Raw genomic sequence first — 18,652 nt, 5'->3', positions numbered from 1 at the left:
AGACATGTCTACCTGTTGTATCTCTTGTCCAGCTAAACAAAGACATAGGAGTATTGCAGTAGGCATAACTGAAGTGTGGGAAGCTACTCATGATGACATGGAGTAGATTCTTCATTGATGAAGTCCTAGGAGATACAGTGCAGGAAATTCTTCAGGGAAAAAAGAGGACAAGGGATGCAAATCTATACAGGAGATTTCATACTTTTGGAACACCTTTTCTTTTGCTAAAGATATATCTGAGCAAAATTCAACAATTTAAAGAAGTTTAACTGTGAGGAAACATGGTCCCCAATCCCTGAATTCAGAGGGTTTACACCTACTATTGTAATATTCTCCAACTTAATGTGTTACCTGCTTTACAATCAAACTTCCCTGCAGTTTGTGGGTTTTAGTTCAAGACCTAAAAGCTGGAGAACTTGGGAATTCTGGAACAGATTAGAATTTCAAGGATTAATTATTCTGGATTAAAGGAATTTCCTTCAGGCCCCAGAAATAGCTCTTCAATAAGCTTGGTGAAAAATATTTCTTTCTTAATGCACCAGCTCCCATTGGAACCTAGGAATCTTTCATGATAGTTTATCAAGTGATAGAGATAAGTAGGAAAGACCTCTGAGAATTCTGCTACCTAACTCTCAAATAAGGATATGCTCATATAAATTACTTTAATAACCTGCACATTTTTAAGAAAGGCAGTTTACTTTTTTTTTTTTTTTTGCCTTTTTCTTTTCTAGTTGGGAATGTTTGAAAAATTAAATAGCATTTGATATAAACATGTAAAAACCCACAATTTCCCTCTTTTGCTTCATTAAAATATAGTGTGAATGCCTATAAAATTAAATTTGGAAAAACAACCAGCTAATGTAGGAAAAGTTTAGATTTATGTCTTTAATCTTTCACAATTGGGCTTATCAAGATTCCACTCACCTTCTAAAAGAGGTAAATTGAATATTAAAATGATCTAAAACTATCTATTCTTCCGCAGGTAAAGAATAAATAAATATCTCTACTCAAGTGGTATTTCATCTTTACCATAGACACAGAGGATTTGCGACTCTGTTTTTTCAATAGAGTTGGAATGATGTAATTTCTGAATCTGTAGTAGAAATGTGAGCTAGACTTGAGAAAAACAGAAATATGGCTTTAAGTGTATTGTTAACATTCTGTTGCATTTCTTAAATGTTTAGGTTAGTTATCTTTTGTTTTCTTCTTCCTTAGAATTGATTGACAATTTTTCCCCAAGTTTCCTTATAAGTTCTGCCAGATCTTCTGAATTTTGAGATTTTTCCTCAAGGAGTTCATACCGGAGACTTGAAATGTCCTGTTTAATCTCCTTCAGTTCACCTGTAAGAGACATTAGAAGACCACGCTGTTAAGAAAAGAAGGAAAAAGTAGCATATCCAAACGTGATATAGTAAGTAGCATATCATATGTGAGTGCCCCCAACCAGCTGCTGCATTAAATGCAGCCTCCCTGCAGCAAATGCATGGGCTCTACTAGAAGTGGCATCACTCTTCATTTTATGATTCTATGATTCTAAGAAGGTGCCAGACCAGTGATAGCTTCTGATGGGACAGCAGAGATCTGATGGCAGAGCTGTTTCTGATGGGAAAGATACATCTCTTCCCTAATTTCAATTTCATGTTAATTTTACGTTTTGTACTTGTAAATATGTCAAGTGGATAAAGCATTTTGGAAACATTTATTTTTTCAAGTTGCATATGTAACCATTTTAATTTGTTTTGATTTTCTGATTAGACATAAACATGCACATACTCACCTTCATTGACTTCATCACTTTCCTTATCTATCTGAGCTTTCAGTACATATCTTTTAATCAAACGCTTCATTATTTTCTACAGAGAAGAAAGTAAGAAAAAAAAAATCTTACTTGGACTTTCTAGGGTTGCTATGAAATTTCAACATTGAGCTCTACTATCTTTTCTTGCATTCAGACATTGCAGTGTAGGACTTGCCAGCTTAAAAGAATGTAACGTAAAAATACCTTTTTTCATTTATGGTAGTTATGTAAAATTTATTGTTCTATACGAATATGTATATGAAAGTTAGAAAACTAAGCCTATCATCCTGATGTTATCATTCATGAAGCTTGATTTGGACCACTACTAGAGTCTACAAGAATTATTAATATAGTTGCAGCTTTGATCTACACATAGACAAAAATATCTAGCTTCTGTTTTTACCAAAAGATGACCATGGCCCTGACTAGCCATGCTAATTGCTAAACCCTTTTGCAATGTTTATTTTAATCTATTTTTAGTATTATAACTGATAAGCTATCTTTTCACAATGTGAAAGTCAGAAAAAAAATGGAACCCCCATTCTAAGAGTCATTTAAGCACCTCAGCTGTGACTCATTTAAGCAAATACAGATATTTTATAATGTAAATATATGTATCTGTGGCAGTCACCCATAATTCCCTTTATGGAAAGAAAAAGCAAATCTGAGAGCATAGTTCATCTCGAACAGCTAAAACTGTGCAAGTGAAGCACACCATTTAAATGACTGCCCTGTCCACTAGTAATAAGGGGGACCTAGGCCAGCAAATTGAGAGGTACATTTTATCTTTCTAGGAGAAACAAATCCTGACCCTGCTTTTCCCACTAGTTCAAATGACTTGAATATGGAAGAAGGTATCTTACTACCTTTGAAGATCTATCTTTGGCTTTAATATTTTCATAGAATGTAACCCATGACAACACAATATTTATTGTTTTTCACTACAAGATAGAAAATACGTATAGTTTTATGTGTCTGCTTTTGTCTCCTCTTTGACCAGAGGTGGCTGAGAAGTGAATCATCCTAGATCAGTGGTTCCAGACCATCATTACAGTCATGCTTGCAAGGTCAGCAGCCGCACTGTTTATTCTAATAATCCAAGAATGTTTCAAATACAAAACCACATATCCTCAAGTTTACAGGATACATTTATAATCTTCATATCTATCAGTGCATTGCAAGGAAATTGGCTGTGAAAATGTCAGAGTTTTTGGAACAGACTTGTATAGACACTGCATAACGTAACAGTGGCACCCAAGGAAACCAACTTGTTTTTGCCTTATGGTTAAAAAAAGGTATCGATGCCTAATTCCACAGTTTTCAATGCCCTTTAGTGTACAGACTGTCCTGGTCCTGTTCTGCTGCCCAAGTTGCTTGTTCCTTTCTGCCTGCTTAGTAGCATTGCAGGAAGGAAAGAAGCAGCCTCCAGAAGAAAAGAAGCCCAGAGCAACCGTGCTTTAGGCGGACTAGGTTGGGGTCTCCTCATGCTTAACTGCATGAAGGCTCATTGAAGCTGTCTAGGAACTAAAGGACAAACAGACTATCGATAGCACACAGGCTGAAAGATATTTCTAGTGCTTGAGGTATTAAAATACAGAAATGTGGCACAATAAGCTAAGCTGCTTCAGCAAACAGACCAGGAATATTTTGCTTTTCTTTTTTGTTTTCTTAATCTGTGCTGTGCAGTTGAGGACTCAACCTGTGTGTAAAACCAAAAAACAAAACAAAACAACAAAAAAAAAACACTTTAAATATTGCACTATATGGGCAAACAAACAAACAACAACAACCAAAAAAAGAGATAAAAATTGAAATTTTACTGTAAGTACCTAAATCATTGCATTTATTTATGATATATACAAAGTCTGTGGATTTACTCTTGATTCTTGTTGTTTAACTTAAATTCAAACTATCCTTATGTTGTCAGTCTGATCTACGAGTTGTGCAACTTCTTGATCTAGTTCAAAAATAAAGTGCTTTTTACCTGGTATTGTCTTGGAGGATTGTTTAAACTATTTAAGTGGATTTCATCAGAGCTTCTTATACTTGATTGCTTCCTTTGACCAAGCTGAAATGGAAACATTGCTTATAATACAAAATAAATACAAGAACAATATTAAGTTAAATTGCCCCACACAGATACTGTATGACAGAACATTAACTATTGAACCCAATTCTGGGAATATGAAGTTACCGTGGCAGTCTTTGTACCTGTGCAGAACTCCATCACAGGAGTTGACCGAACACTTTCAGACTGTGATAGGACGGTGAGGAACTGGGAGATTTCCTCCCTTTCCTCTGCATTTCACCGGCTCCTACTGTGCACGAGGGACCAGAGCAGACCCCCCATCTCTGTGGGTCTGCAAGCAGGGAAGGGGGTCCATGTCAGGAGGCAGAAGGCAGAGCAGCTCGGTAGGCAATGGGTGAAGGAAAGTCAGGACACAACACAGCATGTGGAAGTTGAGAAGAAGGCAAGGTGGCAAAGTTGCCCTTCCTTCCTTTTGTAGCACTCGCCTGTAACTAATAGGATCCCCACTACCACAACATATGCAGCGAGTTTGTTTTTTCCTTCACTTGCATTAATAAATGTAACCAGTTCTGCAGTTCCTGCCAGGAACCACAAAATTATCAGCTGGTGTTTCTGAAAAGCATCTTCTTTACTACACGTGCTAAAACAAAGGGCTTCACCCCGATGAAAACCAGAGGATGCAACTTGCAGGCTTTGTTTGTGATTTACATCTTTGATAAGGACTAAAGCTTCAGGAAATTATGAATGGGGGCTCCAGCTGGATGGTTGGACTGCACTAAGAGTCTCAAACCAAAATGAATTACATGAATTTTGATTGATATGGGGACAGTACAAAGAGCAGTACTGCAAGAAATAAAGAAGTGTGAAATATAAGCTGTGATTGATCTGGACGAGAAATAAGTGGGACTGTCACTAAAAAGTACTTTCTCCACATGTAGGCAAGTTACAATATGACTTTCACTGGTTTAAAACACTAGGCTCCCCGTGCAATACCTCAGATCCTGTGGGATCACACTACACTTTCAGTGAGGTTCCCTTTGTTGGTTATTTTGTGTCTTAACGCATCGAGCACCTACAACTAAGCAAAATAGAGCACTTTGAAGCCTGGTATGAGGGATAAGCTGGGAAAGCAGGGGAGGGTTAGATGCTTGTGCAGCTGCACAGCTATGTCACATAGCAAGCAGCCCACACTCCAACACCTGCTGCCAATGAAGGCTGAAGCTTTCATGTAGCTGTTCCTCGTACAACAGAAATCATTATAACCTCCTGAGGTACACTGAGAATTTCCCGTGGTTGAACTTGAGAGTAAATGGGAGTAGGATTATAGAATACGTGGTAAATATTCACCAGATGTCAATTAGAAAAGGTTAAAGCTCTCAGGAGAGAGCTTTACTGGGGCTTTGGTCTAACTTACACTACATGTATTAACACAAAAAAAACAAAAACTTGGGAACTGTATATGTACAAAAAAATGCTAAATGACACATAATATTCAGGTGCATAATCAGCAAAGAGGACATCAATTAAAATTCGTAATTCTCCCTGTTGCTGCAGATCTTGCTCTTTAAGTCTTTTAGTTCTCCAGAATTCCCAAGAACTTTATTTTCACTATTACAGTAAAGCCAATAAGTTTTAATAAATCAGTAAACAGGGAATAATTAAAATACTTTAAAATTTTGTTTAGCACTTGTACTTTGGTATTTTTTTCCTGAAGAAAACATCACATTTGTTGGCAGAGCATATTCATTTAAAATTAATATCAAATTTATGCTGAATTTAGAACTTCCTTTTGTTGATTAGAAAGATTCTCTCTCTATATATGTACACATATTTTTAAAAACATTAACTCAGTTTATTTTTACTTGAAATAAGCAAAAATAAATTCACAAGATATATAGATACATAGCACAATTAATATTTATGTAACGTATTAAGCAGAATTTGGATGGAAAATGAATTAAAGATGTGCAAAATCTTTTGCTGCCTTTTTTTTTTTTTCTTGAATAAAGCTACCTTAAATGCTTTGAATATACATTGGAAAACATAAGATTATCTAAATATATTTTAACTTAAAATATGCATTAGATTTATAACAAAAAAAAATAGTGGCTAGTGATTTTACATGACTATGTAATCAATATGTCTTTGAGGGTTTTAAAACTAACAAGTATTCTCCTGGGCCTCCCCTTCATTACTAGATTAAATGAGAAAAAAATATCTTACTTTTTCATCAGCTTCTGGTTTCCTAATTTCTGGAAATAATGTGGTAGAATAAAATGAAGAGTTTGCTTCCTCTGCAGGAAGCACATTTGTGTGCTTCACACAATGTACATTTATTGTACACTGCTGAGTGGCCACTTGGTGGCAGAGATTGTCAAGATTTCATTATAACTTCATTTTTACACAAAATCTGTAAACTCTTTAAGCTTCATTTGTATGGCTTTGTCCTCTCCTGAAAACAACTAATAGAGTAAACTCAGCTTGTCACTTTAATGATTGAAATAGTTTTCGTCTTTTTAAGTTATTATCTACCAAGAATCCACACATGAGTAACTGGAGAGGAAAGAAAAAGTAATTTAAATACAACAATCATATGAACCCTAACAAAAATAACTCTCCTCTGGGAGTGTTGTGTGAAAGAAAAATGCAGCATGCATGGAGCACTGCTCTTAGAAAAAAATGTTCTTGTTTAAACTTGTTTCACATTACATCTTTCTCTAGTATTGCTTAAATTTCAGTGCAATCAGTTATAACAGTCATCTATAATGACTGTAGCTGTTTTGTGCAGCACTTTCTTAATGTCTTTAAATCCCAATTTTCAGAAGCAGCTGATGACTTTAGTGGAATGCCATTAAACTGCATGTGCTTAGACCAGGAGTGTGGGTTCCCAGAAAATGATTCAGTTTGTGCTCTCATAACCAGAGGTCCCTCGTGCAAATTTCAGAATCACTGTTTTATTCTAGGAAAGAGAAAGTAACATATTTTTTCATTGTTTGAGTCAGGGTTTAAAGCTATTTCAATAATTAGTTCCTTATTTCTTTTCTGAAAGGTCATGGTTTGAAAAAATGCCTTATATAGGTTATCTGCCACTATTTGCTCAGGAAGATGAACAGGTTCTGTGACTCTTAAAACATAAACTTTGTCTTTCCTAAGGCACTGTTTTGATTTAGAATAAAACTCCAAGAAGGTTTCTTTAAAACTCCTTTTTTATTATTATTATTTTATTTATTTATTTATTTATTTTGGATTTTCTTTCTTGTTTATCTGATGTTTAAAACAGCAATCCTACCCTACAGCAGAAATCTGCAGGTCTTAAACAACAGCTTGTAAGAAAACATCTTCACAGTCTTCATTACTATATGTAGACATGTCTCAAGACATGTTTCCGGTGTGCTACACTTTGAATGCAGCTATGTTAATTAATATTATCCATACTAGCCATTTAGCATTATCAGCATCTGGCTTTGTTTTCTGCTGACAGTAATAAAGGCAGAGCTAGCTTCAGGGGCAGAATCCCCCCCTTCCCACCTTCCTTCTCACCTTTACACTCACTCTGGTGCTGCTGCTGCTTTTGCACCGAGAAGACACTGGCTTTGGGAAAGACCCTCAGACTGGGCCTGAGTCAGTAAACTCAAGCGTGCATTAATATTTCTGGGCACTGCAATGTAAAGGCATCTCTTGGTAAATTTTCAGAGACCTCCCTAGCATGACTTGCACTAGAGGAACTCACTCTCTCCCTTGCAGTTTGGCAACTGGAACAAACTGGGGACAAGCACTTGCAGCAACCCTACTGGGGGGCAAAGCTAGTTGAATAGGGCCAAGCCATCCCTGAGTCCTGCATTTGCACAGCCACAGCCACCAAATCTTGGGTCTGCTCTTGCCAGATCTCTTCTGATCTTCACACAGCTCATTGTGCTTCCAGCAGCTCCTCATGCAAGGATGGCTAGCTTGGCAGCCACAGCTGGAACAACCTACCTAGCTCAGGGATGAGAGCAAAACTAAAAGCCCCAGAGCCTAAGAATTTCTTTGAGACGATGCCATAAAACAGACTTTACAGTAATGTATCATCAATAGTGGACATGAAAACATTTTAGTTTATTTTTAGAAGTGCAAAGGATGGCAGCACATGATAGATCCAAATAAAGTCAGCTCTGTGGCATATGGCAGGGCAAAAGGGAAGGAAGAATGTAATCAGCTGGCAATATCAATCACCTTGCTGGAAAGGCTGAGAAAAGAATAGATGCAACTCCAGTTGCATTATGGTTTTCAGTGTAAGGTACTGTTTTGTTTGTTTGTTTGTTTGTTTGTTTTTAATTTGATTTGCAGTTTTATAGCTTCTTTGATTGCAAAGTAAGAACATATAATTTAGCATTTGTTACTCTACCATCTGCAGCTAGTAGGAAGCACCTTTCTAGCTATCTCAATTGCTATGTACGAACATAATTTTGGAAAGGAATGATAAAAATCCATTGTAATTGCAAGAATGAGATTTTCAAGTGTACCTAAGTTGTTTTGGATCAGAAATTTCATTTTTAAAACCATCATTAAAAATAAGCTTCTAAATTACTTATGCACATTTCAAAGTCACAAATGTTTCTCACCATCACCCATTTTGAAGTTTGCATGCATCTCCTTAAAGTCCATTTTTCAGTGATGACCTTATCACTCACTGAAGCTGTGAAATCAATTTTCATCAAGCAGCTTGATGAAAAGTTTTGAAAATATTGAGTCACTGAAAATTCGAGCAAATGTGATATTATCTCTGATGGGTCTTAAATACATTAGTATTAGATTTTCCAAATAAAATGACACGAGGTCTGTGAAAGGCTAGAAAGTTTATCAGTAGCACACACGAGACATCTGAAATTAATAACATGCTTGACTTTGTTGGCAGTGTTCATAATGTCTCTGTCTCCTTTTATAAACCATTATGAACTTAACCAGAGGCAGAGGCATGTCAGAGGCACACTATTTTTCCATATAGGTCCATTTTTTCCTTCTAGGATAGTAATGAGTTTATTTTCTCGTTTACTCTTCAGCTGATAACTGTGATGGGAAAAGTGTTTATCAGATTGGTTGAGAACTGACAGAGGCAAGTAATTTCTTCACAGGCCCCCTGTCTAACGACTATAGCCACTGTCTCAAAAATTACTAACCTTGAGGAGGCCTCTGGTCAGTCTGCTGCCTATTTTAACAGCGACCCTTCACTTTTTAAAGTTCCATGAATGACATATTTGATTCTGCCACACAGACAAACCTGTAATTTCTTTTTTGTGTGTGTGAGTGTTACCATATGCTCACCTTTCTACTTAGCGAGTCTCATTAGGTGTCTTTAGGTTGGATGTTAGGAAGTACTTCTTTACCGAAAGGGTTATTAAGCATTGGAACGGGCTGCCCAGGGAGGTGGTGGAGTCGCCATCCCTGGAGGTCTTTAAAAGATGTTTAGATGTAGAGCTTAGCGATATGGTTTAGTGGAGTACTTAGTGTTAGGTCGGAGGTTGGACTCGATGATCTTGAGGTCTCTTCCAACCTAGAAATCTGTGTCTGTGTCTGTGTCTGTCTTGCAAAGCTCTTCTTCCATATTGCGTTACAACAGTGCTAGTCTTTACACTTTACCACCACGTAAACTCATGTGCTAAGCCCTAGTTCTTGTAAAGCAATTAATTTAATTTATACCAAACCACTGCAAGAAAAACAGACTGACTATAAACTCCTTAAATAAAACCATTAGTTACAGCAATAAATAAACTCAAGTGCCTTTTATTGTACTTGTATAAAACATAACAGAATGCTTAGAATAAAAGGAAGCTGCTTTCTTGGCGGATGCAGAGACAGGCTGCATAAGGGGATTTCAGAAGCACTGCCCAGGCATGTGAGGGTGCTGTTAAGAAAGCCAAAGCTCACCTTAAGCTGACTTTTGCTAGGGCAATAAGAACTACTACTGCAATAGCAGTAAAATGCTGACCAGGGAAAACATGGGCCTGCTGCTCAGTCGAGCAGGGTATTCAGTGACATTGGATACAGGTAAGGCTGAGAGACTTGATGCCTTCTCTCCATCAGGCTTCACCAACAGTCTACCAGGGCTCTGTGCTTAGTGAAGGGGTTTGAGGAGGGTTTCGAACAACCGACCGTGGATGAGGGTTAAGTCAGGGGTTAATTGAGAGAACTTGGCCCAGGCAAGTCCATTGGATCTGATGGGTTGCATCCATGGGTTATGAGAACAGTTGGAGAACTTGCAAAGATGATAATGTCTTTGACAGATCGTGGAGACTGGGAGAGATCTCCAAAGGCTGGAGAAAGACAAATGTCAAACTCATCTTCAAAAAGGGCCAAAATGATGATGCTGGCACCACAAGCCACTCAACCTCACTTTGGTAACTGGGAAAACAATGGACTGAGTCCTCTTGGAGAACATTTCTGGGCACATGGAAGAGCAGATGGTGACTGAGAACAACAGTAAGTGTTGATTTACAAAGGGTAAAATTTGCCTGACCCTCCGGATGGCCTTCTGTGATAAAATTACTGGGTTTGCAGATGAATGAAGAACTGGGAATGTAATCTATCTTGATTTTAGTAAGGGTTTTTACTCTGTATCCCAAAATATTCTTGTACCTACCTTAGGATGTTAGCCTGGACAACTGGGCAAAATGCTGGCTGGATAGTTGTACTCAGAGGGTAGTAAGGGGCCTTGTCTTGGGACTTGCACTTTTTAATACAGAATCATATAATGGTTTTCATTGGAAAGAACCTTTAAACATCATCTAGTGTGACATCTCTGCCATGGGTGGGGACATCTTCCGGTAGACCAGATTGCTCAAAGCCCTGTCCAACCTGACTTCGAACACTTCCAAAGATGGAGCATCCACAACTTCTCTAGGCAACTTATTCCAGTGTTTCAAGGTAAAAAATTTCGTCCATATATCCAGTCTAGATCTACCCTCTTTCAGTTTAAAACCATTACCCATATTCCTTTCTCCATCTTTCTTATAAACCCCCCTTAAGTACTAAAAAGCTGCTATAAGGTCACTCAAGAGCCTTCTCTTCTCCAGGCTGAACATCCCAAGCTTTCTCAGCCTTTCTTCATTGGAGAGGTATTCTATCCCTCTGATAATTTTTGAAGTCCTCCTCTGGACCCACTGTAACAGGTCCCTGTCTTTCTTGCTCTGGAGACCCCAGAGCTGAACGCAGGGCTCCAGATAGGGTCTAACAAGAGCAGAGCAGACGGGGAGAATCACCTCCGTCGACCTGCTGGCCATGCTGCTTTTGATGCAGCCCAGATTATGGTTGGCTTTCTGGGCTGCAGTGCACACTGCCAGCTCATATCCAATTTTTCATCTACCAGTATCCCCAAGTCGTTCTCTGCAGGGCTGCTCTCAATCAACTCATCACCAACTGTACTGATACTGGAGATTTCCCCAGACCAGGTTCATGAGGTTCACATGGGCCCACTTCTCAAGCCTGTCAAGGTCCTTCTGGATGGCATCCCTTCCCTCTAGCATATCAACGGCACCAGCTTGGTGTCACTTGCAAATTTGTTGAGGGTACGTTCAACTCTACTATCTACATCATTGATAGAGATATTAAATAGCATTGGTGCCTGTATGGACCCTTGAGGGACACCACTCATTATTGGTTTCCAGTATCTTTATCAATGACCAGATGTTGGAGGAGATGCAGGAGTACACTCCTGTCAGGCTTAGTGGAGGACCGCAGAGATGATGGGGGCTAAAGCACTTGCCCTGTGACAAGAGGCTGGAGAAGCTGGGCTTGTTTGGCCTGAAACAAGAGAGGTTCAGCCTGGATAGGAGACATTTTTCCCCCTGAGAACAGTAATGCAATGAATGGCATGGCTGCCCAGGCAGGTTGTCAAGTCTCTGTCCTTGGAGGTTTTCCGGACTGGACAGGAATGACGTCCTAAGCAGCTTGGTCTGACCTCAGAGCTGACATGCTGTGAGAAAGCAGTTGGACAAGAGACCCCTGAGGTCCCTTTCAACCTAAATTATTTTCTGATTCTGTGACAGGGAGCAGGAAGAACTGTAAATTTACAATAATATTTTTTAACTTAACTGATTATAGATGTGGACAAATATTTATGTTAGAAAAAAAAAAAGTAAATTTCAACCTGTACCTAGTGACTGATTTCAGTCTGGACTAAGCAGATAAGGAAATTCATTAGAAAAATGGGTCAACACTAACAATGAAAAGTTAAACATGCTTTTATCTTTTAAAATTAGTAGTTAATATATGCACTGTTAAATTACCTTATTCATCTCTGCATCTTCCTGAAAGTTTTTCTTTTGGCACAGAAATGGTTTAGAAATCCATTTTTTGATTCTGAGTAAGAGATACAGCAAAGATTTTGGACTTGGCACTAAGTTGAAGGGTACTGGAAGAGTCCTCCCTTCTTCAAAGTAAGAAAACCAAAGTTTAGCCCTTGCAAACTTCCATTCTACATCAGCATCATCCTGCAAAGCAGAAACATTTCTATTAATACACTATTAATGGCATCTGGACAACTGAAGATGCTCTAGCTAAATGTTATGTGTGCTTTCGATGTAATTGGCTGAAGTTAATTTCAAACAGGTTAAGAGCTTGTTTATAATCTGTGAAAACCACATTTCAATTAATAGAATTGTTCTTATTAATCCATTTAAAACAATGCAATTACAGAAGGACAAAGTGGATTTGCTTTAGACATTAGTTACTCCAGAATGAGTGCTAATAGTCTGCAATACAGCGTCACAAAGACTTCTTGGCTTGTGCTCTTTGTGATGAGACTAATAATCCTATGGTGGTGACCTAAAAGCATGCAATACAACGCCTAATGTAAAGCTTTATGGCAACATTCAAATTCATCCTCTCAGGCTTGGTCAAGTAGTCACTTGCATGGAACACTGTCATGCTCAGTAAATAAAATGGAAAAATCTTATTCTAACATAACAAAAAGGTAAATCCCTCAATGATACTACAAGCTTTGATTTCTTATCTTACTGATCTCTTCTTGTAGCAATTAATTTCATCTATAATCTTATTTTTGAAAAAGAAATAGCATCAGAATTTTAAATAAGAATTTTACTTTATTACTTTAAACATGATGTTAAAGAGGATTAGATGATTTTTATCAAATTCCTTCCACTTGATTTAATATATGATTAAATCAGGTATGCTATCATTGCCATGGTTTATGTTTAACATTTACAATGGCCAAAATGCTCATTCTACTCATTCCTGTAAAGATCAAGGGAAGTCAATTCTGCAGAAAGGACTGAGGTCAGGCTCAAATATGCTGTAGCTGTTTTTAGAAGCTGTTTGTATTCAGTCACCATACTTTTGGATAACAGTGTAGTTTTTGTTGCTCTAAACCTAATTGTTTTTTCTGTGGTCTTCTCAGTCAGAAAAATCCGAATCTGGAGAATGTGCACTGGAGAATGTGCACTGCTTTTAATCAGGCTGGATGATGGCTGTGACCCCAAGCCAATGCCCAGAAACTGGTAGTGTCAAACAACCTGAGTGCTGCTTTGTGGTAAGGCATCACCCAGGAAAGCCTGGGATGGCCTAGCTTCTGGAGCTCTGCTTTCTTTTTTTCCTAATCAATTATAATGATTTAGCCCTTTGTATTGCATGGCATGAAAAGTTCATGCTGATTTTCTGTAGCCCTGCTGATTACTTTGTCAGATAAATTTCTGTTGAATGCAGAGGACTAAAGCAATGATTGTTTAAATAAAAATAAGAAAACAGCGTGTTTTAGACTTCCAAGGTCAAGAGGCATAGGAATGACAACATCCTTGACACAAGAGGGACACTGCTCAAATAATAACTACAAACAAGGTATAGGAAAGATTCATGAAGTCGCACAATACAGCATATCATTATAAGGAACATAAGACAGGTCAGCAGCAGTTTCTTGGTTCAGTGTGGTTCTTTCTACTGCGAGCACATACAGCTGAGTAATTGCCAGGTAATTTGTAATAAAAATGAACAGTGGAAGGAATATTTTCTGGTAATATATTCCAAAATTCTCTGTGTTATTTTGCTCATATAAGATGACAAGAAAACAGGATTTCCAAGATATTTAGACAATTAGATATAGCATTAAATTAGGTGATATTTCATCATAAATGGAATTTTTACCTCAATTTCCTGGAATGAGCTGTTGATCATTGCAATAAGCATGTTCAGTAAGACAATGACCATGGTAACATTATAGACTCCATAAAGGACATAGCCAATATTTTCAATGAATTTGTGTTTATAATTGATGACAACTGATTTAACTTCTGAGAGTCCAAATATAGCCCAGAATAATGTCTTGAAACTTTCTTCAACACTAAAAGGAGAAATTGAACACATGCATATGTTACTGAACAAGAACTGTATAGTCTTATTGTATAAATTGCCAGCAACCATTTTTACACAGTGTACAAAATTTTCTACTATCATAATGTACACCTGTACCAGAGCAATATTGTGCAGAAGAAGTAGACTATCTAATTTCACACATATATGTTGTTCCATAATATACATGTCCTAATATTTAGGACTGAAAATAAAAATATCTGATTCAGTTTAGGAATTATATTTACAGCCTCAGAAGAATGTAACAATGAATCACTATAAACTACTTTATTCTACATGCAACATACTTGCCTGTAATGTGAATGTAAATAACAAAAAATAACCTGTAAATACTTCATTATAATTATACGAATAGTTCAATTGTTATTAAGTATTATACCATTAATATGATCAACATTCTGAAACTGTAAAAAAAAAGCAGCTTGTTTGACTGCAAAGCAACATTTTTCAAAAATGCTTCAAGACCATAATCCTGAAGTTCAGTTTTCACTGTTCCCACAAATTCAGGATAAAGTTAATAAGCCATGGTGTTGTGACACTATTTTTTTTTTTCAGGTTAGTTCTTTTCAATACATGTATTTCCTCTTAATTAGATAATATATATATATATATATATATATATCTTTCTCTCTCTCTCTCTCTCTCTGTCTCCACATACACACACATAAACATAAGTCCAAATGTCTGGGGAATCTATTCCTATCTTCACCTCCTTGTAGACATATTTTCTCTTGCTTTGATGAATAGAACTTATTTCCCCATGACCCAAATGTAGTAGCATTGCAAAGCACATTTTCAATTTTATCGCATTATCATTAAGAGAAAAAGTCAAAGAAACTGGTAAGTTATAGTTCTGAATCTACCTCTCTGCATAAAATATTTTCAGTACACCATCTGTGAATTGGTTTAGGTACTTTATCTATTGTGTGAACTAATAATAAGAGAAAAGTAGTAGCAATTTTTTCCTTCTTGGCCAAGTTTGTTTCCTGGCTGAGCAAGCCTCATAACAGCTATAGTTTAAATACTATGACAGTCAGAAATTAAGTGGACAAGGACTGCAGGGCATGGAAAAGAATGAGTATCCACTTGGGTGATTTATCTTAAAATCATGGCTAGAAATAAGATGGCATGACAAATGTATACCAAGTAACTCCTGACAGAGTAAATTCAGAACTTCTCTTCTTATGGTGGGAGAATCAAAAAAGCATACAACTGATGCTACATGGAGTAAGTGGGTTGCACTGATTACTGAGCAGGCTCGAATAGGAAACACCAGTCGCTCAGGAATCTTGGAAGTGAACGTGGACCAGACCTTCAGATAAACAGGAACACGAAGAGGAAGATATCATAAGAGCATCAATAACAATTATTTCTGTCAAGTTGCTTTCCAGCTGCTCAGCCCTAGGCTGCCCTGGTGCCTGGGGTTATTATGACCCTAGGGCCAGGACTTGGTATTTTCCCATGTGGAATATCATGAGGATGCTGTCAGCCCATTCCTCCAGCCTGCTGAGGTCCCTCTGAGTGACATTACAACCTATCAGTCACTCTTGTTCATCCATACAGACTTTCTGCTACCTTTGTTTGATTTTCTACCCAGTAATATGGACCAATCTTGAGTGTTGAAGAGGCAATTCTTGAAAATCAAACAGCTCCCCTGGACTTCCCTTTCCTCCAGGACCTCCTCTTCATATGGGATTCTTTGTACAGGACAAGGTCTGCTCTCCTGAAGTCCACAGTGGTGGTCCTGCAGTTTGCCTTGTTCCCTCCTCTCAGGAACGTGAACTCCACCATCTCATCAGCCAACACTATTCTCAGCCTTCACATCCGCAACCAATTCTTCACTGTTTGTAAAAGTCGGGTGTAGCAAATTTCTCCACATCAGATCCTCAGTCACCTATGTTGGGCAGTTATTGTTGATGACCTCCAGAAATCTTCTAGATTGCTTGTGCCCTGCTGTGTTGCCCATCCAGTAGATATCGAGGTGGATAAAATTTCCTATGAGGACCAGGAGCTGCAAGCATGAGGCTTCTCCCAGTTGTCTGAAGACAGCCACATCTATTTCATCTTCCTGATCAGGCAGTCTGCAGCAGACATCCACCAGAAAATCACCCATGTTGGTCTACCTTCTAATCCCGACCTGTAAATTCTTGCTGGCTCATATCTATCCCTAAGCAGACGCACAGGCATTCCTGCTTCTCACTCACATAAATTGCAACTACTCCTCCTCACCTTCCCAGCCTGTTCTTCACGATTTATCATAGTACTGTTGGGATCAGGAGCTCATCTGCTGATTCAAGTGTATAATATAATGTATGTATGTATATATATATATATGATAAAAAAATTACTAAATACAATACCAAGAGGTATTTTAAAAGATGTAAACCTTATAAAACTATTAGTAAACTTAATACATACAATGCAAGCAACTATCTTCCCATAAAAATAGCTCACAATTATTACAGTCAAATCAGTAGTACTTACGTTGTGAATGCTTCATTTTGTTTTGCCCCCAGATAGTAGGAATAGAGATTAAACATGCCTATCATGAAAGCTACAAACACCATGATAAATATCACCATGAACTTGAAGATGTCTTTCACAGTTCTGCCAAGTGATATCTGCAGTGGCCCAAAGCTTTCATTGGCTGGTAAGATGTAGGCTATTCTGGAGAAACTTAATACTACTGCAATAGCATACAGGCCTTCAGATATGATCTGTGGATCAGACGGATCCCAGTTTATTCTAGCTAGAAACAAAAGATAAGAATTTCTGTTAGCATTCTGAAGTCCACCCTGGGTTGTTCACAGAAGTGCTGTCTTTAGGGGAGCGGTAATAGTGAACCAAAGTCATTGTAAGTTAGAATTGAGTTAAGTGGAGCTATGCAAATCTGAAACAGTTGAAGTACAACCTGCACGTGTTTTCCTTTACTGTATGCTGCATCGTGAATTTTGAACTATTTCATTAGTAAAAAGGTATAAAACTGCTGCCTAAAAGTAAGGAGCCGTTAATTTTTACCCTTTTGAACTTAAAAAGCACATAGAAAAACAATGTCCTCCTTTGAGTGAAGTGCTTAGATATTCATTTGACTTCCTTGTGCCAAGTATAACTGCTCAAATAGTGTCAGCAGTGGTTGCCTACTACTTCCCAGTGCTCAGTAAATTTCTTACATGAAGATGCTGACAGAAATTAAAGTGAAAGAAGGGAAGATACTTCATTAAGACTGACACAGATGTGGGATACTAGTCCATCTCCTATGCTCAGGAGTGGGGAAATGTTTTACCTTTTCACTAGTGTTTTATTCTGTTCTTTTTACACTTTCACCAGAAGTGTCATTTTAATAGCAAGAAACCATGAATGGGATTCATTTTGAAATTAAGATGGCTGCAAACAGGTATAAAAATAGGAGGTACAATCAGTGCAGCCTAGTGAATGCCTGGGCTCAATTCAGACACCTGAACAAAGACATCTATTTGAGATGCCCAGGCTATCCGAGATATAGGATAGAGGTCTTTTTTTTAAGGCAGCAGCTGGAGTCAAGGGAGAAAACCTTAGGCAACTCAAATGGCACTAGTCCCTTATGTTTGGTCAATTGCATTCAGCCAGGTAGTGCTACCTCCATTTCATGGCTCTGCTTATACTGATTAGATATCCACTGATTATAAAGGAAAAGCAAGCAACTAAAATGGCCTGCAATGTCACTAAAGCAAATTTCTGGGACTTGAATCACAAGTGAATTTAAGTAAAATTAAGCTTATAGTGTTAAGTGATAAAAAATTGGCAAATTAAATTAGGAACAGGGTACGTTTGAGCTATCTAAAATGAACTGTTTCAACCTGGGCATCTAAAATCAAGTGCCCTCCGTAACTCCAGAACTGTGGGAACAGTAATGCTTCTCTAGTTTTTTCTATTTACTCCATCTCTCATAGTAAAATGGTAATGGCTCTTTCCTGGTACATACCAAACACCCATCTCCATCATCTTTTCTATCATCATGTCTACCAATCCCTCCTTTTGAAGCTAATTCACTTGGATAAATTGCTTGAATGTCATTTGGATCAGTGAGTGAATGAGTTATTGCTGTTTCATAGGGAACATATTCAACGGAAGAGGGGAAACATTCAGGTTTGAATTTCTACTCAAAGAAATCTTTATAGAAAAATGTCAGAAGGAGAAACCTAAAGTAATACCCTTCAGGATGCTTCCTAGCTGGAGGTTATGGCATTCTCCCATGAGATGGGAGGCTTAAGTTCAATTCATGATTGTGCTTCAGGCAAACAGAACAGGTCAACCTGGGATGGCTTTCCTACATCCCAAGGGAGTGTTGTCATCTGTGTTTATTCTACTGTAAATGCCAGAAAATAAAACAAATAATTTATACTGCAATGAAGGCAGCCACTGGCCTTTTGTAAAAATATTATTTTGAGCTGTTAACTAACAAATAACCATTTAATACAAGTCAGTTATTT

The 18,652-nt window shown here is 37.7% G+C and overlaps 1 protein-coding gene across 4 annotated transcripts in view; it reads right to left on the bottom strand.

Moving 5' to 3' along the window:
• Window positions 1-727: 727 nt before the first annotated feature.
• TRPC6 (transient receptor potential cation channel subfamily C member 6) overlaps window positions 728-18,652 on the bottom strand; it is a 95,739-nt gene continuing 77,814 nt past the window's right edge. For 2 of the 4 annotated variants that reach the window (XM_035542464.2, XM_035542465.2), the window contains exons 8-13: window positions 16,668-16,932; window positions 13,959-14,154; window positions 12,089-12,292; window positions 3,783-3,866; window positions 1,778-1,853; window positions 770-1,341 (exon numbers count right to left, since the gene is read on the bottom strand). In XM_035542464.2, the coding sequence (XP_035398357.1) occupies window positions 1,190-1,341; window positions 1,778-1,853; window positions 3,783-3,866; window positions 12,089-12,292; window positions 13,959-14,154; window positions 16,668-16,932 (977 nt within the window). In that variant the 3' untranslated portion in view covers window positions 770-1,189. Of the gene's footprint in view, window positions 1,342-1,777; window positions 1,854-3,782; window positions 3,867-12,088; window positions 12,293-13,958; window positions 14,155-16,667; window positions 16,933-18,652 lie in introns of all 4 variants that reach the window. The other 2 variants (XM_035542463.1, XM_050710310.1) reach the window with 2 other exon arrangements.

Source organism: Cygnus atratus, chromosome 1, assembly GCF_013377495.2.
Source record: "Cygnus atratus isolate AKBS03 ecotype Queensland, Australia chromosome 1, CAtr_DNAZoo_HiC_assembly, whole genome shotgun sequence".
Lineage (NCBI taxonomy): Eukaryota > Metazoa > Chordata > Aves > Anseriformes > Anatidae > Cygnus > Cygnus atratus.
The sequence above is the reverse complement of the archived record's forward strand: the minus strand, read 5'-3'. Positions and strand labels throughout refer to the sequence as shown.